The 19,021-nt window shown below is 31.9% G+C and overlaps 8 protein-coding genes and 1 non-coding gene across 9 annotated transcripts; 2 read left to right on the top strand and 7 right to left on the bottom strand.

Annotated features, from left to right (window-relative positions):
- Positions 1-34: 34 nt before the first annotated feature.
- On the bottom strand, positions 35-116 carry HYPBUDRAFT_t16. The gene has a single exon. It is a non-coding gene; the product is annotated as a tRNA-Ser (tRNA).
- Positions 117-966: 850 nt separating this feature from the next.
- HYPBUDRAFT_146788 (uncharacterized protein) lies at positions 967-1,671 on the top strand (the record flags this gene model as incomplete). The annotated part of the gene is made up of 1 exon (XM_020219991.1): positions 967-1,671. One exon carries the CDS (start codon positions 967-969, stop codon positions 1,669-1,671), a length of 705 nt encoding a protein of 234 aa, XP_020079517.1.
- A 1,651-nt stretch (positions 1,672-3,322) lies between these two features.
- On the bottom strand, positions 3,323-3,532 carry HYPBUDRAFT_96218 (uncharacterized protein; the record flags this gene model as incomplete). Its single annotated transcript, XM_020223967.1, has 1 exon — positions 3,323-3,532. A coding segment is annotated over one exon (210 nt), but the record flags the coding sequence as incomplete, so codon positions are not given.
- Positions 3,533-4,418: 886 nt separating this feature from the next.
- On the bottom strand, positions 4,419-6,350 carry NOG1 (putative GTPase; the record flags this gene model as incomplete). The annotated part of the gene is made up of 1 exon (XM_020218248.1): positions 4,419-6,350. The coding sequence occupies one exon, from the start codon at positions 6,348-6,350 to the stop codon at positions 4,419-4,421; it is 1,932 nt and encodes a 643-aa protein (XP_020079515.1).
- A 327-nt stretch (positions 6,351-6,677) lies between these two features.
- Positions 6,678-7,896, bottom strand: MNN9 (mannosyltransferase complex subunit; the record flags this gene model as incomplete). Its single annotated transcript, XM_020222471.1, has 2 exons — positions 6,678-7,742; positions 7,770-7,896. 2 exons carry the CDS (start codon positions 7,894-7,896, stop codon positions 6,766-6,768), a joined length of 1,104 nt encoding a protein of 367 aa, XP_020079514.1. The 3' UTR covers positions 6,678-6,765.
- A 181-nt stretch (positions 7,897-8,077) lies between these two features.
- Positions 8,078-9,516, bottom strand: CAM1 (translation elongation factor EF1B gamma). Its single transcript, XM_020223983.1, has 2 exons — positions 9,310-9,516; positions 8,078-9,138 (listed from the first exon to the last, which is right to left on the bottom strand). Exons 1-2 carry the CDS (start codon positions 9,509-9,511, stop codon positions 8,117-8,119), a joined length of 1,224 nt encoding a protein of 407 aa, XP_020079513.1. The 5' UTR covers positions 9,512-9,516; the 3' UTR covers positions 8,078-8,116.
- Positions 9,517-11,286: 1,770 nt separating this feature from the next.
- Positions 11,287-13,008, bottom strand: AHR1 (Zn(II)2Cys6 transcription factor AHR1; the record flags this gene model as incomplete). The annotated part of the gene is made up of 1 exon (XM_020223418.1): positions 11,287-13,008. The coding sequence occupies one exon, from the start codon at positions 13,006-13,008 to the stop codon at positions 11,287-11,289; it is 1,722 nt and encodes a 573-aa protein (XP_020079512.1).
- Positions 13,009-14,100: 1,092 nt separating this feature from the next.
- On the bottom strand, positions 14,101-15,354 carry HYPBUDRAFT_4315 (MFS general substrate transporter; the record flags this gene model as incomplete). The annotated part of the gene is made up of 1 exon (XM_020223417.1): positions 14,101-15,354. One exon carries the CDS (start codon positions 15,352-15,354, stop codon positions 14,101-14,103), a length of 1,254 nt encoding a protein of 417 aa, XP_020079511.1.
- Positions 15,355-16,526: 1,172 nt separating this feature from the next.
- HYPBUDRAFT_4314 (uncharacterized protein) lies at positions 16,527-18,221 on the top strand (the record flags this gene model as incomplete). The annotated part of the gene is made up of 1 exon (XM_020223416.1): positions 16,527-18,221. The coding sequence occupies one exon, from the start codon at positions 16,527-16,529 to the stop codon at positions 18,219-18,221; it is 1,695 nt and encodes a 564-aa protein (XP_020079510.1).
- Positions 18,222-19,021: the final 800 nt, after the last annotated feature.

Raw genomic sequence — 19,021 nt, 5'->3', positions numbered from 1 at the left:
TAAAGTAAGATTGAAAGATTAAAAAAAAAAATAACGACAACTGCAGGACTCGAACCTGCGCGGGCAGAGCCCAATAGATTTCAAGTCTATCTCCTTAACCGCTCGGACAAGTTGCCATAATTATCGACAAAGAAAAATATCACATTTTCCAGATCGCCTTTTTTTCGTTACCGTCAAATTTACCTTTTTATTTTTAAGCCGCTGAAACTGCCGTAAAATAGCTTGAAAAAATTTATAATGATTTATTAACCCCTATTAAGCACTAGGAAGGCTTTGCAAAAAATAGAAAGGTTCTTGTGTCTGGAATTTCATTATAACTCCTTGCCATCTCGGAGCTTTGCACGATGAGCTGAAACATTCAGATATGCCAGAGCTATTCCTTTATAAGCCCTCCTAGGTCTCTTGTGGTTATTTATTTTAATATACCTTTATATTCACAGAGCTCTGTAATTATAAGAGGTATTAAAGTATATGCAATCGCTCTTTTTTCTTCTTGAAAAGAAAATCATACCGGTCGGAAAATACAATGATACGATTTTAAGATATTTTCTACAATATCAACCACTAAGTTCCAATCTACATTTCTAATCTACATTTCTAATCTACATTTCTAATCTACATTTCTAATCTACATTTCTTCGGTGTATTCAATCAGTTAACTTATTAGTATCGACTTTAGTTGAAAAAAATGTGAGACAAAAAGCGAGGTGAAAATTGAAAAAAAAAAAAAAAAATGAAAAATGAAAATGAAAATTTTGTACATAAAACAACTTCAAACTCAAATAGATTGATAGCTCGAATATGTTACCTATTAGAAATATACCCAGATTTGCAGCTAACTCTGGATTGCTCAAGTCACCATTGAAGCTCGGGGTAGTCTCGTATAGACCATCAAGCTTCAGGGGATATGCATCGAAGTCCAATAAAGAAAGCGAAGTTCCAGATATTCGCCAGATTCCAATCAACATGATTGCCGTTCTTGGAGATTTTTATGTTCCTCCAAAGATGTTTAAGGCATCAATGAAAATATGGCATAAATTAATCTTGAGAAGAATCGGTAACTTTTTCATTAACACCTATGGGATTATAAAATATAAGAGAGAAACCGATTTGAACTTAAAATTTAATGACTGGAAAGAAATTGGTATGGAAAAGTTTGTCCAAACCAATAAAGTTTTCTCAGCAGCCTGCAATAAACCTGTTAATCAAAGATCTTCATTTATTAAATCTCAATTAGATAATATTGCTGGAGATTTAGTTATTCAAAATTTGATTAAAAGGGCAGCTAGTTTCCCAAGCAATACTAAAATCGATTGGGAATTATTATCAGTTGAAACTAACCCCAAAATTGTCACTTTCATATGTTTACCAGATGCAAACGATCTTGCTACTTATGTCCAATTCACTATGAATGTTACTACTAAACAAAAAGTTACTTTAACTGATGCTAATAAAAAAGTTACTACGAAAGAAACAACTGCAAGCGAAAATCTTGTTTATACAATGGATCCATTTGCGGATGAATTAGTTTTTGTAGGTACCGTCTTTGAATCTAGTTTTGAAAAAGGAATCCAACCTGAACTTAATAGAAACAATCCAAAAATTATGTCTCAATTTCAACGTGCTTGTGCTGATATTTACAGATCAGCTCCTGCAATTGAAGGTAAATAAGAAACTAATTTTTAATTCTGTAAATAGTCTACTTGAAGTAAATAGTCAATTAATTTAAACAATCATTTTTATTTCATATAAATTTTTATTAAAAAAACAAAACAATTTTTATCCTAACATCAAAACATAAGTATAAATAAAATAGAGCGTCCAACCAGAATAAACACTAGAATAAAAGAGCATTAGAAGTCTAAAGAGCTCCAAATCCAAATAAAAACCGAAACAATAAAGAATTGAAAGAAACAAAAGATAAGAGTCCCAAATAAGAGAGAAGAGAATCAAACGAACCAACCAAACTCAGTTTATACTTTTCCATTATAATTTTCTAACCTGACCCATAGCTAATAGCATAATAAAAAAATCTAACCATAAGAGAAAGTCCTTTTTATAAGTTTTTTATATTCAATAAATTTTTTTTTTGTTTTTTCTATTTTGTTTATGGGTATTTTTTTAAGTAGAAGTCAATCTATATCAATTTCTTTTTGTCTTTTTTTTTTTTTTCAAGGAAAAATTTTGCAACCACCATTAAAAACAAAACTTTTTTCATTACTTTCGTATTTCTCTTTAATAAGCACGATAATCATCAAATTAACCGTTAATATAAAACATTTCATAAATCGTGGAGAAAATCAAATAAAAAAACTTACTCCATCAAGAATACATCTTCATGGGGGGAGGTTTGTTTAGCTTGGTCAGTAACATCCTTTGGCTTGTCGACATCATCCAGACCATCTGATTTGCCACCATTAGTTGTATGGTTGTGATAATTATTGTTGGCCACTGTTGAGTCTGAAGAATTAAAGGAGTTCAAATTTGGTCTTATTAATAGGGTACCTGATTGAGATCTCGAGTCTCTTCTTTGTAATTCTTGTGGGGTCAAAATCAAATCGCCCAAAGAACCGGGCACAAAGTCTTCTTCGAAAAAGCCATTTTCATTATTCATATCATTACCGATATCATCTTCGTCGTCAATGATTGCCAGATCATTATTTGTATGGTGAGAATAATAGTAGGAAGGAGAAGATAAAGAGGGAGGGATCTTAGAGGAGAATGATTGGAAATTTTTATAAGAGGAAGAGGAGGTTAAATTTGGATTATAGAGATTCATAGATTGAGGAGAAGAGTTTGTTAAAGTGATTGGAGAAGTATTTGTTGAGTTAGATCTTTGACCATTAGAATTCGTATAAGAATTAGTAATGGAAGAGTTATTTGAGAAAAAAGGTTTCCGATTATTAAAATCATTTGATAAATGATTTTGAAATGAAGAATTACCAATATTCATAAAGTTAGCAATATGATTATTATTAGCGACGCTATGATTATTTGTTGGAGACAAAGCACCATTTGAACCATTTAATAAACTCCCATTATTACTATTCAACGAATTAGAATACGAAAACAGATCATTACCAATATCAATTGGCTGAGAAGATTTAGTATTCAAGAATTGATTATTACCATAATTGGAAGAAGAAGACCGACGTAGATCAAAAATATTATTTTGACCAAGGCTTGTATTACGACTATGAGAAGCCGAAATTGGAGCATGAGAATGATTATGGGTATAAGAATGATTATTGAATAAGTTATTGTTATTGTTATTATTATTTCTATTATTCATCATTAAATTTTTAGAATTGACCCTAGTACCATCGGGTAAAAAATGGGCCAAAGCACATTTTAAACCAAATTTACAATTGCCCTTTTGAAAATACTTACAAGGAAGTTTATCAGCGGCCAAAGTTCCTTCCAAGTTATGGCTGAAAGGACATGACGTCCCAGCTTGACAAGCTCCTTGTCTGTAAAACTTACAAGGAACGTGACTCAAGTTCTTATTGGAGTTATTGGAGTTCCCACTCCCATTAGAAACACTAACCGTACCTGGAGGTCCAGTATTGGGTGGAAGATTTGTTTCTCCCCCACTGGTAAACCCATTCATAAGCTTATTTTGGTTACTATAGTTCCCCTGATCCCCGTTATTAATCAAATGACGAGGTTGATGAGGAAGTTGTAATTCTCCGGGATTCATTAATGAATAATGACTATCAAGCTGATTAATTTGATTTTCACCGCGACTTGAATCTATATTCATCCTTAAAGATAAGCTGAAAAGTTCAAGATAAAGATAAAAAACTTACTTAGACCAATACCACACTTTGTATGTCCAGATATATTCTCAACTGTAGATTCAAATATGAAAGAAGCTTAAGCTGAAAAGAGCGGGATTATAAATGGAGCAAAAAAAAGGACTCAGGCAACTAAAAAAACAAAAAAAAAAAGAGAGAAAGACAGGCAGAGGAAGAGTCATAAAGATAAGCCTACAATAGCTCAACAATACGCTATACAAAACACTCTACAATACACTCTACAGAACACTGGCACACTGGTGATAACACTGGCAGGCAAGTAGCCAGTGGAGATTGGTCCACCGATTAGGCCAAGTCAAAAATCACAGTAGGAACTTATCAAACTATGGAGTAAAATCTCAAATCCTTATCTAATCGCACACCTTTGATAATTTTTTTTTTTTTTTTTATTGTTTTTTTTGGTCTGTTTTTTTTTTGTTTTGTTAGCCAAACTGTGGATTAGAGATAGACCAATGGGGGATGAGCATGGAGAATGCTTATTGTATTGTCACAAGATAGATAAGATGTAGGGCTACAGGAATAGACAGTACAAATGTGTATATAAACAAAAACTATTAACTTGAATGCTAGAAACAAAGAGAGAAAAACAAAGGGAATAGATTAACGACGGTCAGCAGAACCAATACCACGCTTACCAGAGAAAAGATGTTTTGGTAATGCAGCAGTAGAATGACGATCAGCTTCACCTTGTCTGGCTTGTCTATTTCTTTCTCTTCTTTGGACTTTTAATAATCTATCGGCTTTAGATCTTAATTTACCGTCGTTCAAACCATCATTAAGACGATCGGATTGATTAAGAGGAGCAGATTTTTTAGAAATTTTGGAAGCTTTGATACCTTGATTTCTTTTCAAGATATCAACACCAGATAATTCTTTTGAATTATCGATTGTTATATTTTTGCCAAGACGATTTTTCAATTTAGTTGTATCATGACCAATATTATACATATGTTTTTCCATTTCATTGAAATCTTTTTTAACTTGATCTCTAGGCATAACTGCTCTGTTTTTAAGATGTTTTCTAAGTCTACCTTCATTAATCATCATTTTTTGTTTATTTCTGATCCATTGAGCTTTATCTTTAATATCAAGAGTTTCATCATCTTCAATATCACTATCAGAATCATAAAAACCTTCAGCATCTAATTTTTCTTCTTCTTCTTCCAAAGCTTGTAATTTGGCAGCAATATCTGGATCTAAGAAATCATAAACATTCTTACCATCCAAAACTTCTGGCATAATATCATTTTTCCAATCTTCATCTTCTAATAAATATTTGTCTTTCAAATTAATATTATAAACACCAGCACCACCATTTTCTGCTTCAATATCTCTGGCCAAAATTCTACGGTTTGGATCTTCTGGATCATATTTTTTGGTTTGTTTAACTGATTCAGGAATAAAAGCACTTCTATCTAAGTCATCTCTTGCTTGAGGTCTAGCAACATGAATTTTATTCAAAACATTATTAACACGAGCAGTTCCCTTTAATTTTTGTTCAATTCTAGCAGTTAATAATTTTTCACAAGCTTGATTACGAACTTGCATAACATTTTCTTCTTCATGACAAGAAGCATGCATGATTTCAACTCCTGGAACAGTAGTTAAAGTCTTCAATAATTCTTGTTGTTCTTCTGATAAATCTTCAGCTTTAACAATATCAGTTTTATTCATAACAACCATAACACTTTTATTGGCAAATAAGGGTTTAATTGAATGGAATAATTTAACTTGAGCTTCAATTGAAAATCCACACTGTTCTGATAAATCCATGAAATATAAAACACATGATCTTAAATGAGCAATAGCATAAATAGATTGCATTTCAATATTATTCATTTCTTCAGTTGGTCTATCTAAAATACCTGGAGTATCAATTGCTTGAAATCTTAAATATTTATAATCAAAATGACCAACGTATAAAGATTTAGTGGTGAAAGCATATGGTTGAACTTCAACATCTGCTTTAGTAATACATTTTAAAAATGAAGACTTACCAACATTAGGATAACCACAAATTAACAAAGTTCTGGTATTTGGATCAATACTTGGTAAACGACCTAAATGTTGTCTAACTTGTTCTAAATATGTAAATGGATCCTTTAATTTCTTGGTAATAGTAGCCATTCTACCTAAAGCAGCTCTTTTCAATTGTTTACATTGATATAATGATTGACCAAACTTTAATAATCTAACATAATCTCTAGAAACTTGTTCAATTAATGTTTTGGCTCTGGAAACTGCAGCTAATGAAACTTTATAATGATTTTTTTCATATAAAGTATCCATTAAATCTCTATGAAATGGATGAACGTCATTAATATTTGGGAATCCGGTTATAAGATCATTCAATTTTTCAGCAAATCCATCAGCAGTAAATTTAACTTTTCTCATGTAAAATGCCCTAATACGAGTGATTTTAAACCCGGGTCTAATAACAGTTGGGGTCTTTCTTTGAGTTCTATTAAGAATGATATCCAACATATCATTAGAACTAGGGACACTTGGAATGTCTTTCCAGGAAAGTTGCATTTTGGAAATGGATAAAATTTGTCTAATATAATATATATAACTTGAAACTTAAACGGACCTTCACAGAAACTTCTTATTATCACTAACAATACGTTCTCTCTTATATATAATCAGATATATATATGTATTCAAGGTAAGGAGAAAAGAAGGTAAAACCCTACAAAATCAATTAATGATAATTTTTTTTTTTTGTGTGTGAAGAGATGGAGCTCATCCTTCGATTTTTTTTTTTTTTTTTTTTTTTTTTTTTTTTTTTTTTTTTTAATTCCTTCTTGCGGCTCGCCCGATATAGTAATTACAATAAGCTATGAAAAATTTAATTATATTCAGATTATCAATTTAATCTTTAAACTATATGTAAGAGAACTGTTTATGGGGTGGGCACTCTGGGAGTTACCGAAGGTTCTTTTCTATCTTACTCGTTAAAGTGGTAGACCAAGTAGTTAGGTAATCCGAAGACATCGTAACCTAATCTTTTAGCCATTTTTGCAAAACCTTCGGTTTCAATTAAATGGTAGAATGGGAAAGATGGGAACATTGCACCATCTCTGTGAACATCAGCCTTAACTAAGACAGCACCACCACCAACACCATCTAAGGCCATTTCAGTGCTCACATCACCATTAGCATCATAGTAATGAGCCATTAAAGGTCTATAAGTAGCCATTTCAGCATAACCTTCAACAACGATTTCATCGTCTTTTAAACCAGCTGCAATCTTCAAACCTTCTTCTGATTCCACCCAATTATTGAAATCATAAGGTCTAATTGATTCTTGTTTTGTTTTATCATCAACATATCTTTGATAAACGTTGGCACTAATGACTGGTTTATCATGAGCCATTAAGTCCTGTAATAAAGTTTGGGGACTTTCAATAATATCGGCATCTAACCATAATACCCAAGAAGTTGCTGGAGACATAGTACTAAATACTAATGAATTTCTAGCTAATGCCATCATTGATCTTCTTTCTTTCTGAACTTTCAAAGCATGACGATCTTTCTCTAATTGAGATTCTAATGAATTAGAATCCTGTCTTAATATAGTAATTTTTTTAAATTTTCCTTGATTTGATTGGGTTTTCTTTATGGCACTTTCTAATGATTTCAATGCATGATCCCCTTCTTTTGTTCTTGGTAAAATAAATCCTAAAGTTATTAAATTATGATCATAACTTAATTTGTTCAAATTAGCCCAATATTCTGGTACAAATTTGGACATTGGTGTTAAAATTAAAACTTCTTCTTTATTTACTAATGCATCGGGGGTAACAGTTAATTTATTTAAATCATAATGACTTATATGATTCTTTGGTAAGTTTTGTAAAATCAATGAATCTTTATTCTTGGAAAACCATCCATTCTTTTTGGTATAACTATATTTCGATTTACCTTTCGAATTCCCCTTTGATATTCTACTTGATGATGATGATGAAAAAAAAAAGAGATAAATAATCAAAATTAAAGTGATCGGACCAAGAATGGTCAATGGTTTTCTTCGTATCTGACGAACCAACTGATTCTTAGTGTATGAAAGATTTGCCATCCTGATACTCTAGTCAATAATGTCAATACCTGTTTCAACTCACAAGTTTCTATTTCAATTGTTTTGTCGTGCCAACGTTAGGTGTCTTTTTTTTCGGTTTTTTTCAGTTTTCCAAATCGTCGGCACGTGCACACCCGTACACCAAAATTTAGGGAGAAGGTACGGTTTTTCTACTGATAATAAAATAAAGAATATAATTAAGTACAGACAACTATATAGATTATTTGAAGACTTTACCGTCGGCGATTTCTTTCTTTTCACCGTTGACGACAACTGGTTCATCCCAGGCCAACATGTTGTTGATGAACTTAACATCTTCATCGTTCTTAGCGTCCAATTTTTTGAAATCATAAGATTCCCAATCTGGAGCAACATCAAAGGCAGGAACATGATCTTGACCTCTGATTAAGAAGAAACCGGTGATACCGTTGTTGTTGTTTTCACCGAAAACAACCATGGAACCAAACATGAATTTGGTGGAGGCAGATAATCTAGCAAAGAAACCACCAACCAAGTTGTTAGACATAAAGGTCAAGGTTAATTCGTCGTTATATTTATAGTCAACCTTCCATAAGGAGTAATCTTCAGGGTTGTAAATTTTTTCCCAGAAGAAAGGAATGGCAACTTCTCTAGTTTCTTCATTAGAGTAAGTTCTCTTCCATTCATCAATTGAAGTTTTAGCTGGAGGTAATAAACTCAATGGGTGTTTTGGTTTTGGAGCTTGAGCTGGTTCAGCAGGAGCGGCAGCAGCTGGTTTTGGAGCTTTTTCAGCTTTTTCAGCTTTTGGTTGTTGTTTCTTTTCCTTCTTTGGAGGAGTGTATTCAACTGGTTTTTCTCTGAATTTATAATCACCAATGAATTCACTTAAGATTGGAGTTTTAATGATAGTTTTGAACCATCTAGTGATGTTTGGGTATTGTTTTCTCCATTGAGCACCGTATAAGTGGTCGTAACCTCTGAGGAAAGAAGTAGTAGCGAGTAAATCAGCTAAAGATAATCTTTCACCAACCAAGTAAGTGTAGCTGGCTAATCTTTCTTCAAAAATGTTGGCAACCTTGTTGGCATAAGCAGTGTTATCGTCAACTTGTTTTTTGTTGTAAGGAGAAGCACCAATCAATGGTTTGAAAGCACTAGCAAGAGAAGGTAAAAGTTCAGAGTTAGCAAGAGATAACCATTTCAAGATTTGAGCGTATTCTTGAGCGTTTTTACCTAATAATTTTTCATCATTAGCCAAGTTTAATACTAAAAAAGAATTGTTAGTAATGAAATCAATTAAAACAATAATCTTCATCAACAAGATAATTTTCAGATTATAATTTCTCGACATAATTTATTAAGACAGGGATAACTGTATAATAATGAAAAAATTTCTCATCACTTCAAATGTTGATTCAGTTATTCAATTATACATACAGTAAATGGTAACAGCAATGATTTCATTTAATTTGAAACCTTTTGGACCAACAAAAGCTGGAACTTTAGCTAATGGGAAGTTTTTTTTATAAACTGGATCTTCTTGATCGGAGATTTTAACATCCAATTTGAAGTGTTTAACTAAAGCTCTTGGTAAAATACCACGAGAGTGGCCAGTAGCAAATAAAGTTCCTTGAGACATTTTATAATGATTCAATTGATTAGGGTTAAACGAAGAGATCAAAACTTGTAATGGTATTTAAGGAGAAAAAATTTTCATTGCGTCGTGCGGATCGCCGGGCGGGTAACAGATGCTCCCACGCGCCGGAGCCCTAGCGAGGTGTACCTCCGTACATCCTCCACCTATTATTGGTAAGTACGCGTAGAATATATTTGTTAGTGAGAAGCCAGTTCCTTTTGACTTTAATACTCAGTGACAGTTTCGTATTTGTCAAGTATGTGATTTCACTAATTACTTTATAGTTTTGAATAATTAACAATATTCAATATATAGTAAAGATAAAAGATTATATAAAAGATTATATTAAAGATAAGTTCTTTCGTTAAGTGCAGAAGAGAAGTGAATGAAAACAAGTAATATATATCTACACTGTTTGGGATTGCAACTACTAAGTTGTAGTTCGCGTGCGCTAACCATAAATACAAAAGTGCGACTTATTGAAGTCTTTAGTCGTGCCATGCACACACCCGGGACTGCTATACATAATTAAATATACTTATACCAAGTCAATTTGATAGTGTAAGTTGTGTCAGTTGTGAGTTGTGTCAGTTGTGTCAGTTGTGTAAGTTGTGTATGAGTGGTGCCCGCCGGACATTCTGATGAGGCTATTTGTTAGTAGTCAGGGTGATGACCGTTTGAGTAGGCTTATAGTTTATAGCTTAGTTAGGTGATATTAGGTAGTTCGTTAGGCGTTATTAGGTTTAGGCGATATCAGACATAGTTTATTGGGCATTTGGGTTATTGGGCATTTGGGTTATTGGGCATTTGGGTNTTATTGGGCATTTGGGTTATTGGGCATTTGGGTTATTGGGCATTTGGGTATTGGGCATAGTAGAATGTGCTCACTCGTTAATGTGATAATTAGGTTATGGAATTAGCAGTACATGTTACAATTGTATGGCTGTGATGGTTACTGTTGCTGGTGGAACATACATCATACAGGTGAAACAACCGGTTGTTCAGCTGTATTGTTGATGTTTCGATGTATTGTTGATTTTGTTTTTTGATGAGATTTTGTTGATATTTTGTCAAAAGTAGCAAATAATTACACCATTCCAAAAAGCATACTACAAAACAGATACAGATACATAATTTTACAAAGTAGATAAATTGCAAGTAGACAAATTGCAAGTAGACAAATTGCAAAGTAGACGATTTATGAAATGCAATAAGGCATTGCGGTGCAGCCATCGTAAACGTATCACTGATTTCGTTTCAATAAAAGAAGAAGTACCTTGAGCCCGCTGGCTAACCGTTGAAGGTCACCAGACCTGCTAACATTAATGGAGAAAGGGGTAGAGCTGGCTTGTAGTTAGGAGGCTAAGGTTGGGCTCATTTCAGGTGCTGGATTAAGAAACGGTACTTGATGAAGCAGCCGATATCGTAGATCTGACTATATTGGACAAAGGCCGGAATTCCACCCCCCACTACAATACTAGCTGCTAGCTACTCTACTACATCCCTACTCTACTACCTTCTACACTACCACCCGCCTTACTACACCACTGCTTATACTGTAATCGTACTTACGCACGATCTAAAAAACCTTCCATACTTTGTTACCGCAACCGATGCACTAAAAATGTCGCATTTCAACAGAAGAAACTCAAACGGTTAATTTTATTGTTTCGGTTAAATAAAACGGTTTTACCCCTTGGTGGGTGGGTGTTTTGATTTGCTTACTATATGTACGGAGGTTGGACGGGGTAGAAGTTGCAAAATATATATTAGGCTATTTAATCTAGTAACCAATTGAAAGTAGTTAACCAATGATCTTTAATATCTAATTCCATTTTTGAATTTTCAATAATTTTAAAAATATTATTAATTTTATCATTACAATGAATTGAATCATTTGAATTAATTAATTTATTACAATATAGATTTAATAAATTAATTAAAATACCTTGATCATTTGGTAATAGGATATTAAAATTATCATCGTTATTATTAAATGAGGTAAAATCAATAATATTTTTAAAATCATTTAATAAATTAAGATTAATATTAAATAATGAGGAATAAATTGGGAATTTATCAATATAATCTAATTTTATGGTTAACCAAATAAATTGTCTTAATTTAAAAGATTCCAGTTTATTGGGAGAATCATTTTGGGGGAAATTATTTGAATCAAATTCAAATTTTATAAAATTTGAATTTAAATTTGAAATTTCAAAATCATTTAGTTTAATAAAAGAATTTAATGTTGGATTTTCATCATTATAATTTATATCATCGTTGTCATCCTCATTTATATCTTTATCAAATTTTAATTTCATTTCTTTATTTATGAAAAATTTCAAAATAATAATTGAATGAATAGAACTTATGGTTATGATTGATTTGAAAACATAATCAAATTCATATTTTTTTATAATTTGATTGAAAAATTTTGATTGATTATTAAGAATTATTTTCCCATCATAATTCAATTCAAAATTTTTATTTTTTTGTATTGTAATAAGTATATTTAAAAATAAAAAAACAATACTTATTAATAATCTTTCAAATTTTTTATAATTTGCTTGATTAATTTCATAATTTTTAATTTGATTCCATTGATTTAATTGTTGATTTAACAATGGTTTTAAAGTGGTTAATGATATATCATTAATTGAACAATTTAATAAACAATTAATTAATAATTTATATTCTTCATTTTGATTATCAATTTCAGTTAATTTGAGACAATATGAAGGTATAATCGATTTCCAAATAAATAATTCATTAAATAAATCTAATAACCAATAATATTTTTGATATTGAATTAAATTAATAAATTTATTAATGTCAATATTATATTTATTAATCGGTTCATTCAATATTATTGGTTGTTGATTTGCATTTAAATTATTAATGGTTAAATTCGATTCTTGTAATAAATAATTAGTTATATCAAAATTTTCTAATATCGAAGTATTATCAAAATTTTCTCCTAAATTATTATTTGGTATCCATTCATCAATTAAATTTGTTGCACTAGCTGGTATTGGTACTGGTGCTGGTGCTGTTGGAATGGTTGATGATGGCATTGTTGTTATTATATCTTCGTATTCATTTTCTTTATTAACATTAGATATTGAACAACATATATCTTGTTGATATTGTAAATCCGATTCTTTTAAATCTTCTTTATTATGTAAATATAAATATGGTTCATATAATTTTTTACCATTTTCATATAATGATGCAATTGTTATTGATTGATCTAATAATTTAAAATTTTGATATTGTTGATATTGCTTTAAATTATTATTAACTTCTTGGGATGGATTATAAATAGTATATTGAGTGAAATTCAATCGAATTCCTCTATAACATTTTCTTTTCAGTTTAATACAATTCTTACAAACTGGTTGTTGTTCATCACATTTAACATGTCTATCCCTACACGTTAAACATCCTGATCTAGTTCTACTTCTTTTAATGGAAGCATTCAACCTTTTTTTGGCCATCCTCAATCACTCAATCACTCACTCAATTCAATATTCAAGACTCTTCAATGCACTAGTCAATTACTCAATTACTCAATTACTCACTTCACTCAATGCACAATTTAATGCAATTACTCAATTAGTCAATGCACTCAAACACAATTTGATTTGATTTAATTATTTGACTAATTCAATCAACTTTTGACGTATTTCAATCTAATAATCAACTTTTGATCAATTTATTTCACTCTTCTAAACGAAGCACATACAGTACCAGAGTATATACCCGTTTGTTTCCTTTGTAATTGAATGAAGGTTCTTATTTACTCATATATCGGGGTAAAAACAAACACTCTAAAGGTAAAACTAGAATAACTTGTGAATTTAATGATTATTTATATAGAAAGAAACAAGAACAGAAATTGGAAAAGAGCACTAGTCAATGGGAAAAGAGCACTAACAACAAGTTTTAAAAAACAAAAAAGACAAAAAAAAAAAATTTACAGAAAAAGAAAAAGACAAGTACATAATAAAACAAGTTGAACTACATAACAAGTACATAACAATTACATAAAGAAGACTACGTAAAGTACTAAAAAACCAAAAAATAAACAAAAACTAAACCGAATATTCAAATACAAAAGACAAAAAAAAAATCACCAAAAAAAAACCGAAAAACCAAAATAAACCAAAAAACAAACAAATCTCTGAAGGAGTGGAAAGAATGGAAAGACGTTGATAATTCCTTGCGTTTGGTATTGTTAATTTGTAAATTGAGAAATAGGTAATTTTTTGGCCTGGGTACATTTCACTTTTGTTGAACATTATTCATTTTTGTACTTCAATGGGAGACATTTGGCCAAATATCATCATTCTGTTGTGTAAACGGTCAAAGGGCAGTTGTCAATAGGGTTAGAGTGCCTCCATACACCGAGATTTTCTTTTTAAACTATTATTTTGGTTCTTTTGACTCTTTTGATTCTTGAAACTCTTTGGGTTAGTAATATATACTAGACTAAAGTTGCATTAACAGGGTTTAGTCTTTTTATTTGTCCTTTTGTTTTTTTTTGGTGTTTATAATCAAACTTGTTGGGTAACTTAACAAGGGTAAGTTTAAGAGATTTTTCTTATGAAAAAAATCAGTATTGATATAAATATTGCAAAAATTATTCCGTAATTAAAAGATAATTTTTCAATTAATGTTGGACTTATAGTTCCAATTAAAAAATTAGTAAACCAATTAGTTCCAATGGATAATCCCATAATTCGTTGATTATCTTGACTAATTTCGTTATTTAGTACTCCACTGCACGGACCCCAACTAATGGCAAATAAAAAAATGTATAAACAACTGGTTATTAATAGGGAAATTCCAATAACTGGATGAGTTTCTATAAACTCACCCAAAATCAGATAACTAATTAAAAGCATAATCATCACCATGGAACTCAACTTTAAAATTGTGATTGGATTATACTTGGAAATCAACCGGGTGCCCACAACCGATCCAATCAAGTTGATCACACTCATGATAATCATCGGGATCCGTGATGGAGTTTGTAGAAAAGATTGGGATATAATTCCACCAAAATAGAAAAAATAATTGATTCCCGTCAATTGTTGGAAAATCATAATTAAACAGCATTTCCACATGCGGCCCATTTCAAATTTATCAACTAGTTTCTTCATACTCTCCTGTTTGATAAATTCCATCGCTTTATTTTCGTCATTAGTTAATTTGGTGAAAATTTGTTTAATTGCAAAATATTTTTTATGTTGCAAATAATATTGGGGGGATTCAGGTACAAAAAATAATAACCCATTGATGATAACAGCCATGCCGATTTGAATCCCGTAAATTACTGGGTAAGTGGTATAATTAGCGATATTCCCAGCTAATATCGATAGGCAAACCACAATTTGACAAAACGATAAATAGTACCCTTTTTTAGCGGAGTCAATAATTAAATGGCTCATGTAAATGGGTCCCAATAAACATAACATCCCACAGCATATTCCACAACTTAATCTTCCCAAAATAAATATATATTGATTCCCAGAAATAATGAAAATCACCAATTGAATCACACTTCCGATTATATAGATTAAACTGCCAACTCGAAAAGTCCCATTATATCCAATTGCCCAGGTACAAACTTGACAAACCCCAATGCATCCAATCAAACAACCAAGGTTAAAACTCAGAATAACAAGACCCATCATTAGGGTATTGGCTCGGTACACTTGCTGAAATCTTTCGTTAATTAAATAACCAGCAGTGCCAACATCCCATCCTAAGAAGAACCCACTAATAGATAAAATAACACAGTATACAGTGACTCCCTTGCGGGACTCTTCCTTTTCCATCTTGGTATGGTTATCAATCGAGATAAGTTGTTTGTGAAGTTGCAAATTTATACCGCAGCACTGCACAAAAACCTTTGCAACCACTAAAATTACAACCAAATACTTCACATACTTCAATTCACATACTTCGAATACTTCAGCTAATTCATTAATGAAGGATTATAAAGTTATCAATACCAGCAAAATACATCACTTGCAACTGACCAAGTCACACCTTAAGCAAGAAAGAACGTTTCTAGACCAGTGTCCATTCATCAAGACAGTGTCTCAAGCATTGCAGTAGCACACGCTTGTTGTTGCAATTGCAATTAATTATAGGGACCATAAGCTCTGGGTGTACTGACTGTACTTAGTCGGTATTATCGGTATTATCAATATTCTATGAATTATCTATCAATATTCTATAAGTATAGTATTTTCAGTATTATCAATATGCTAGTCACACTGCCCTAGAACAGGTATTCATCTCATCTACTCTCTCTGGCAATCAGCCAGAGTGCCCTTCACTTAGCCCGGAAAAACCATCTTAACAGTGTACTGTACCATTAAAATACTTACCTATTCAACTGTTCGACTACTTGTCTATTCTATTCAACAGTTAAACGGTTCAACTCAATTATTCAACTAATCAACGGTTCGTGCCGTACAACCGCCTCAAACGTTAGCCGGCACCTGCTACCTACAACCACCTAACGCTACTAAAACATGCTGCAACACCAATTGGTCCTCCTGGTGCACCGGCCTGGGGTCGAGACCCCCTGCCAGGGTTTATCTAATTCCCTCATTCACGGTTAGCATAACAACTGCTTTTAACTACAGATACATGTGACTGGGCGCCAAATGGTGTGACTGCTCTGGCATATGTCGATGCACTTCAACAGACCCAAAATTAATATCTAGTAGAAATACCGAAAAGAATCACCGAAAAAGAAATGGATATAAATTTTCAGCTGCTTATCTTATCTATATCCACAATTAAATTGTAGCCAAAAAAAAAAAATTTTTTTTTAAAGCTTAAACGAATAAGGAGTGTAGAGGATGGTTTACTATTGTTTTCAAAGTATTGTATATTTTAAAGTTTATTGCCTTAATTCGAGGAAAGTTGATTTCGTTTAAATGAAATCAAATTTTCTTTTCAAACTAATTAAATTAAGATATTTTAGTAAAAGAATATGACCATGGATGATTTGAATAATTCGATAGGAGAGAAAAAATTTAATAAGAATGCCAATCCATTTTATCCAGCATCGATTTCACCCAAATTTAATAATGAAATAACGTATTTAATTAAGATTGAAAATTTACCCAATTGTATCGAAAAACTGGAATTTCTAAAATTAATAGAATCAATAATAGAGACTAATTTTGAAGAAAAAATTGAATTTGAAATATTGAAATTTACATCATATCAAATTATAATTGAATTCTTCAATTATAATTATATTGTTAAAATGATTGAAATCTTGAATGGGTACGAATGGTTAGGGAAATTTTTAGAAGTTAGACTATTGAATGATTTTAGGAAAAATTCCATTAACTCTCCCAATGATTCAGTTATATCTTCTGAGTCTTCTCTGACAAGTCTGTTATCATTGAATCCTTTTTATAATCCGTATTTCCCCAATTTCCCCTATCAATATAATTATGACGACTATTCAACTAATACATCACTAAATTATGGATCTAGAAAATCATCTGATTCAAATTCAAAATCGTTGCCTCCATTTCTAATGAATTTGGTTGGTAATCAACAAAAGTCCGACGAAAATTTCATAATTGTGGAAGACGACGAAAAAAATCCAATAAAAGTTAATCCATGTAGATTATTTATTGGTAATATACCTTTTAATTCAACTTGGACTTCATTAAGAAATTTTCTTATAAATAAACTGAAAATTTTCGAACCAAATAATAATATTGAAATATTAAGAGTGGAAATTCCAATGCAACCATCTTCAAATTTAAGTTTAAACAGTTTAAATCGTTTAAATAATTATCAATTCTTATCAAACTATTCAAATTCGAAAGATGCAAATAATTCTTTACCTCCAAAACCAAATGATGATTCTATTTCTACAAGAGGTTTAAGTAGGGGTTTTGCAATTGTTACCACTGCAAACCAATCATCTCTGGAAAAAATTATTAAATATTTCAATGATATTGAATTTGAAGGCCGCTCCTTAACAGTTAGATTTGATAAATTCCCAGAATTTAATAATTATATTTTACAACAATTGAATCCAATTAATAAACACCATTCTTCTGCTCCTCTTCCACCTCCAGTACCCCCACCGCCACCTCCATTTTCTAGACATTCTTCGAATTCAAGTCAAGAAAATTCAAATCATCCTTCAAGTAAATCTTCAATTATAAGTAATTTGGCTTTTGAAAGAAACCTGATTCAAAATAAAATATATTCATCCAATTCTTCTTATGAGAATACTTCGTCTCCTTCAAACTCTTTTGTTCCTTTCCACCCAATGTATAATATTTTTTATCCTTATCCAAATCACCCTAATTTTCTCCAATATCATTATCCTCCTCCTGCTCCTATGCATCCTCCTGCTCCTCCCCCACATGGCGACTACACTCCATTTCCTCCATCCATTCCAAATTCAATCCCCACTAGCGGTCCACCAAATTCGCTCCCTACTAGCTTACCACCTACACCACCCGTTCCCGTTCCCGTTCCAATTCCAATGCCAATACAAGCACCAGAAACTTCACCCAACGAAAAACGCCGGTCTAAGAAAAGACATGAAACAAAAGTGTTGGAAGAAATTGAAGAGATGTCAATCAAAGATGATAAACTAACCGATGATGAAAAGGCAAGAGAACTAATGAACTCTTTCACCTCAATTACCTGATTATCATCCGTTTCTCTTACATGATTTTGGTTGATGTGCATTTGATGAAGAAAAACATCTTTTGCAGTAATTAGTTTGTCATTTGGTTTTGCTTTGTATTCTTTTCCCTTTTGTTGCACAACGTTCATGTTGTGACGTTACATTCTTAGTGAAACATAGACATTAGCCGATGTGAATCTAAGTTGCTGGCTAAAGATGCTCGAGCAACGTTGGAAATGAACAAAAATGAAATTAAAGAACAAGGAATTAATGTCACCGTTGAAATCAAATGGGTTTGTTCCTTTTGAACATTGTGTTTGTTTTCCTTGCCTCTTTCATCTTTTCGAAGCTTTAGCTTCAGTTTGTAACGCAATTATAACTGGTTTTATAATCTGTAACGTATCTATAACCTGTAACGTGTTTATGTACTTTAGAGGGGGTTCTAGTTATTCGAATCTTGTCCAGTTGTTAACTAAATTATTGTCTTGCCAATAACATCTTCGTATAGCTAGTCACTACGGTTCATCTGGACACAGTAATACACAAGAAATCTTCGGGCTTAAGCTGTGGGCCTTCACCAAGCTTCACCAAGCTTCACCAGGCTCCAATATGCTCCGATATGCTCCACCAGGCTCCACCAGGCTGCAATAAGCTGATGGTCTTTGGTGCTACACCCAGACACCAAAAGCAAAAAATTGGTGAAGACATGGCAACACACGACCTTGTTCTTCCCATGGAAAAAAGATTTGAGTGGGAAAAATGAGAGAAAAAAACTTTAACTAATCGATTAATCAGTTGATTTCCCGCTTAAATAATTGAAT

This window comes from Hyphopichia burtonii (assembly GCF_001661395.1).
Source record: "Hyphopichia burtonii NRRL Y-1933 unplaced genomic scaffold HYPBUscaffold_1, whole genome shotgun sequence".
Lineage (NCBI taxonomy): Eukaryota > Fungi > Ascomycota > Pichiomycetes > Serinales > Debaryomycetaceae > Hyphopichia > Hyphopichia burtonii.
This window is presented reverse-complemented; position numbering and strand designations above follow the sequence as displayed.

Excerpts from the sequence above, each read along its gene's own strand:
- CAM1 (XM_020223983.1), bottom strand. The coding sequence starts at position 9,511 with ATGTCTCAAGGAACTTTATTTGCTACTGGCCACTCTCGTGGTATTTTA. Across the intron at positions 9,139-9,309 it reads CATTGCTGTTACCATTTACT|TATTAAACTTGGCTAATGAT; the intron begins GTATGTATAATT and ends ATTCTTTTTTAG.